We start from the raw sequence: 6,000 nt of genomic DNA on the forward strand, positions 1-6,000 counted from the left end.
AGCTTTAACTTCTCACCATTCTATCATCACCTCAAAGTCAATTTTCACCTTTTTCACTGGCTGAATTTGTTATCTTACATTTTGCTTTGGGGCTCATGTTCTTGCAATATGGCAGTACTGGATTACAAGAACACTGACAAGCCTGTTTGCTAAAAATGAACAATGGCCATATTACAGCAAGTCTGTAATATCTAGAAAGAAAAGGAAAAGCAGACCCAACAAAGCACACTTACTTGTTAATTACATGCAGACTGCAAATATTTGTACATCTAGTGAGTAATAAGTAAAGCCAAACCTGAAGTTGCTTGCCAAGGTTTTTGACACCAGGAGAATTTTTTCACATTCTTGATCACATATGAAAGCCAGTTAATGGCCCAAAAATTAATTATAGATCAGAGCTTAATATTTACTACTGAAAAAAATGCAGGTTCATTAACATCTAGCCTGAACTACTGTTCAAGTATGACCACCCTGCCAGGTAGGAAAACTTAAGGTGTGAGGCACCTATAAGGGGAACACCCCACGCCACCTCAAATCTCTTCTGACAACTTTAGATGAGGATTCCAGCAAAACACACAAAATACAAAGTCACAAACACAGCTAGGGACACGGACCAGACAAGGACTAAAATGGCACAGGCAGCCTTAACTCTGCCATTGTAAAGCTTCTGAATATTTCACTTGGTAACTGACGGAAAATCCTCAATGCAACTTTCACTTACACAAAGACATCCATGCAGCAATATTTCAGCAACCAAATACACGTTTTGTTTTTTTACTGGGACAGCAAAAATATAGTAAAAGCACAGATACAACTAGATACCTGCATATAGGGTTCCACACTTTTTAAGCAAAGCCCAAACTTTTGAGCACCTCTTGTGTGAAATTGGTCCCAAGTGTACAATCCCTATTTCTTCTATGACCTTTCTAACAGTGGATGTTGTGCAAGAATTTACTGCTTAGTTCCACCTGAGGTAAGAAACAGAGAAAGGTGCTGCAAAAATCACAAGCTATCTGAAGTATATAAACCAAACTGATCACATAAAATACAGCTAAGCAGTGACCACAAGAACAGTGCAATAACTTGCATCAGAAACAAGAGATGAGTAACAGGTAAAACCAACATAGAAAAAAGGAAGTAACCAGCACCTGGATGAAGAAGGCACACAGGAAAAATCTAACAACCAATGAATGCCAATTATGGCAGGAAATGTTAACCACCTAAGATTTCCCACCATGTCCAATAACACTAATGGTGGCTTCAGCACTACATATTCCTCTTTACCAATTCTCTGAATTGTGTAATTAGGCATAAAGAAAAAAAATGTAATTCACAAATGGAAGTTTCATTTAAAAAAAAATACCTGCCCAAATTCCTTGAGAGCAGCTTGAGTATTTAGCTCTCTGACTACTCCTTTGAAGATAAAGTTTACACCTTTCATTCCAAGTAACAAACACCACACAAAAATTAAGAGCAAGGCTTTTGAATAACAGGACTGAGTACATTCTTCCTGCTTTTTTTTTTTTTTGACTGCGAGTAAGGATTAAGAGACAAGAAAAAATGCCTACCTTAGATTTCTGTACCCATGTATTTAACAATCAGTACATAACACAAATGAATAAAGATTTAGAAACCAGCAACACAGATATGATCAAAACACATCAGTGTTTTCAAAAGTAGCACAGCATGAGGCATCCTGACACAGAGAGAAGGCTAAAAGCCTTTTGGTTATATTAGCACAAGGACTGCAGATAATATTCTGGATTTTAAACTCTCTTTAAAGAACCCTTTCAAATGTTTCAGTATTATGAAACTCACTGCAGCTTCTCAATACATCTTTCATTTTTTTAGTTCTTTTCCCTGAACAGTTCTTCAAGATGTGGTGTCAAATAACTTCTGGAAATCATAATTATCTTTTCCCTTCATGTTCCCAATCACGTCCCAGGTCAAAGACACCAGGAATATCAAAAAGGTCATTCTCATTCAACTCCCTTCTTGACAATGGTAACTTATGTTTTTAAACACGCATATTATCTAAAGAAGTTTAATTAAAAGCTGGAACTGTTCTTCATTTTATTTAGATATTTTGCCTTTAAATTCAACATCACTTTACCAGTAAGGGAGGTAAAGTGATGTTGAATTTAAAGGCAAAATTTTTTCCTTTCTACCTTTGGAAGCTGTAATTTCATTCCTTTCAATGTATTCTTCCAGCTCCGTCTTAACTGCCCATGCCACTTTGAAACAAGTCACAACCATTTTGCAAGCCCAATTCTCTCCTTCCACTGATATACTGTTGCTGTATTTAACAACTTAGATTTCCACATGACAGTAAGAAACTTAAGTAGCTTAGGAAAATTATGAAATCAGTCTTCAGCCCCTCTGTTTTTAAGACCCCAAAAAATGTCCAGGATAGGTACCAAATCCTGCACTGTGTATCTAAGCTACTGTCAATAACGCTGCTCTTCTCTTTACATGCTTGTGAATCTTCAACTAGGGATCCAAACATCACTATCCGAAAATAACAGCTACAACCAAGTGCACATTAAAAAGAAAATGAGCTTTCTAATAACCCATGACCTCTACTGCTGAAAACAGCACCCTACAGAGTTTTAGAAGCGCTGCATACAAAAACCAACTTCAACACTGGGCTGCAGCACATTCATGCCGAGGAAGGATAAAACAAAACAGTGTAACTAAAATTTTGTCAACAGATTTATCTACTAATTTATTTACTGAATACAATCACCTAATGATGCAGCCACAGTTCCCTTCCCAAACTGTGGCTGTCAAAAAATCCTCCCATACAAATCACAACATAATTCACAGGTTCCACATTCTGAGCTTCAGAAGACTCCTTGATATTCACTCCCTACTGCCTGGCAAAGCCATGAGAGTATTTATTTATGTCTTTTGCGACTGTAAAATGAAGCATCAGTCACAGTAACAATTCACTAAACTGTGATTCTTCTTTTTTCTGGTATGGAAGCCAAGAAGCAGTTAACAATGATGACATTAAAAACTACCACATTGGGGTACCTGAGCTAACATCTTACTGATATGAACAGGGCAGCTCACACCTCTTGCAGCTATTGTTCCAGTTTCTCTACAACCTCACTTAGACACCTTGGCTTTTAGGTTGTGTTCTGAGGTTTTCAAGAGAGCCGTAACAGCCAGGGACTGAGGGGGAGAAGGGGGCAGGGCATAAGCAAAAGATACCAGATAACAAGGTAGCAGATTTAGAGAGGTGTCAATAAGCAATGACACTACTCAACAGATGAATCTCAGTATTGGTGTCGCATAGCACGTACTCAAAGTACATCCTCAGTAGCCCTATCACAGCTAACATACAACTACAACGTGGATTAGGATGGACACATAACGTTGTTATAGACATGAATTTGGAAGCAGAACACTGATGAACTTCCGTGTTTGGAGCCATTGCTTTTGCTATACGGCAAATGCACAATAGCTTGATTTAAGCTAGTGTACTAAGTAGACTTTTTCCAAAGAGCAAACAAGAAGCAAAACTACACTGCAAATGAACAATCCCTTGAAATGCAGCAGTTAAGTTTTACAACATTTTCTTAATTTAATAAGAGATCAATGCTTAGATGGTATGATCAACAAAGCCAGAACTTCATTACTCTATAAATGCCTTGTTTGTAGAGGCCAGAGAGCGAGGCTCAGTACAGGTTTCCATCAGAAACTGAGACCTTGGCCTTGGCCAGCACCCTTCAGCTTTTGAAGAAAAGACCAAAGGCTGCTGGGACCGAGGTGTACAGTCACAGCTGCTACAGTTTGCCACAAACTACTCATGTCTCAACACCTCACGTTACCTGAAGCATACCGATGCCTGCTGGGTTCGCTGGGTTTGGGGCAAGTGGCCTTTTAACACCAACATAACCAGCCAAAGGCACCAGCCTCAGGGCAGGGCGGATGAGTGAATATTAGGTGGAAGCACATGGGCAAATGTCACTGCTGGGGATATGCGGCTGTAGCTGTCCAGACAAGATCCTGGTAACACGAACCTGAGGACCACGTAGCCTTGGTATTTTCCCTTTACGTTTGTTACACGGCCAGGGAGGCCAGAGCAGGCCGGGCGGCGGCGGCGAGGCCCCGCGGGCACCTCGACGCCCCGGAGCAGCTGCGCCGCTGCTGAGGAGAGGCCGCAGGCCGCGCCCCGTGCCTTGCCGCTGGAGGCCACGGCCGGCGGGAGGACGCGGCGGGGAGGGCGCTGCCCAGCGGGCGCCAGCAGCCCGCGGCAGGGCAGCCCCAGCCACACGGCTCGCCGAGCGCGGGCCGAGCCCCTGCAGGCGGCCATTCCCAGCCCCCGCCGGCGGTGCCGCCCAACCGGCTCTCCTCGCCCGCGTGTGTGAGGGGGCAGCGGAAAGCGGCGGGGATTTCCCACAGGAAGCCCTGTCGAGGCGGGCGGCGGCGAGCCGAGGCGGCGGGGGGTGTGTGTGTGCAGAACAGAGGGGGCGCTCCGCCGCTGCCGCCCTCCCCCTCGCTGCACGTGCGAACCGCCGCCCGGCCGCCCGCCAGCCAGCCAGCCAGCCAGCCAGCACGGGCAGCGGCAGCCCCTACCTGCGGCGCCGGGGGGAGGCTCCATCTGCGACTCCACGCTGCAGCGGCAGCTGCGCACAGACCGCATCCGGGCCCGGGCCCGCCGCGCAGGCGCGGCGCCGCCGAGCCCCGCCCCCTCTTCCTTGCACCGGGCGGGCGCACGGCGAAGGGCGTTGCAAACGAGCGGGCGGGGGAGGCGCCTGCGCCAGCGGTGTGGCGGGAGGGGGGCGCGGGCGCGTGCGGCGGGGTGCACGCGCGGCGTTCGCTGCCGTCGTGAGGCGGGCGGGCAGGTGGCGGGGCGGGCGGTCGGTCGCCGTTGCGCGCCGTGCTCCCGCGGCCGAGGGCAAGGTGCGGTGAACGGGGCTGAGGAGGCGTGGGTGGGCTCGGTGTCTGGGGGTTAGTGAGGGGTCCCTGCAGGTTCGGGTACAGGGAACGGCGGCTTCCTCGGGAGCCACAAGCAAACAGCTGTGTGAGTGCAGCCCCGATAGGGCTGCGGGCGAGGGGTGGCACAGCCTCCGGCTGAGGGAGCCCTTGGAGTGTCCGCAGCTTCCACAGCAAAGGCGTGAAATGGAAGATGAGTATTACAACGGTGGTCGCTTTTATTGATGAGTTGGTTTGTGCCCTTTAAAAAGAGCATCCAGCTATGTGGGCAGGAGGCCCTCTGTCCTGGCTCTGTATTGTATGTCTCTGGGACTGCCCTCCTGTGACAGGTGTTCAGGTGGTGGAGGAATCAGAAAATGTAGTGTCCCACCAGAAACTCGGGCAAAATATTGCCATGGAAAGTTCTGCAGGGGTGTTGGTCAGCCTAGCAAAATGCAGCAGAAACTATGAAAACCTGAAAACGAGGCATAGCAGAAACTTGGGACTTATTTTAACAAAGACAATACAGAATTTTCGGAGAACCCACCGTCTTTTCCTGTCTTCAACATTTTAGACTGATGGGCGGTATGGAAAATTGGCCATTTTATGCAGTAGCCTCTTATGCAAGGCTGCAAAAATTCTTCCAAATATAGCATTTCCTCTGTTATCCTGCAATGTTAATTCCTGTTCAGTGGAAAGGTAAGCTTTAAACATCATGTTCTCAGGTAAGTGGGAAGCCCAGGAGCCTTCCCCAAGCACCAGACAGACTTTGTATGCTTCTGGAAGGTAACCACAAGCAGTCTAATAACAAATCAGTGGGAGGAATTTAGATCACAATTACCATGATATTTATTCTTAAAATGAAATTTCATTAAAGTTTCAGATCCACAGGTTTTCTGCAGATTTACATAATTTTCCCCATGTGAAAATTCAGTCCCTTTATTTGAAAATGGATCGTTTCAACTTGAGGACACACTGCGAGCCAAGTACTTTGTGCTGATATGTTCACAGAAATTAGTAGAGCGTGATGCAGGCAGAATCTTCCATACAAATGCTTTTGGCCTTACTGATCTAGAG

General features: G+C 46.2%; 1 protein-coding gene across 3 annotated transcripts in view; it reads right to left on the minus strand.

Annotated features, from left to right (window-relative positions):
• The window catches only part of CMC1 (C-X9-C motif containing 1), a 48,057-nt gene extending 43,322 nt beyond the window's left edge, over positions 1-4,735 (minus strand). For all 3 annotated transcript variants that reach the window (XR_013927874.1, XR_013927875.1, XM_080385832.1), the window contains exon 1: positions 4,585-4,735. Coding sequence is in view for 1 of the 3 variants with exons in the window: in XM_080385832.1 (XP_080241958.1) it covers positions 4,585-4,651 (67 nt within the window). In the remaining 2 variants the exon portion in view is untranslated. The remainder of the gene's footprint in view (positions 1-4,584) is intronic.
• Between the last annotated feature and the right edge of the window lie 1,265 nt (positions 4,736-6,000).

This window comes from Falco punctatus, assembly GCF_963210335.1.
Source record: "Falco punctatus genome assembly, chromosome: 4".
Classification (NCBI taxonomy): domain Eukaryota; kingdom Metazoa; phylum Chordata; class Aves; order Falconiformes; family Falconidae; genus Falco; species Falco punctatus.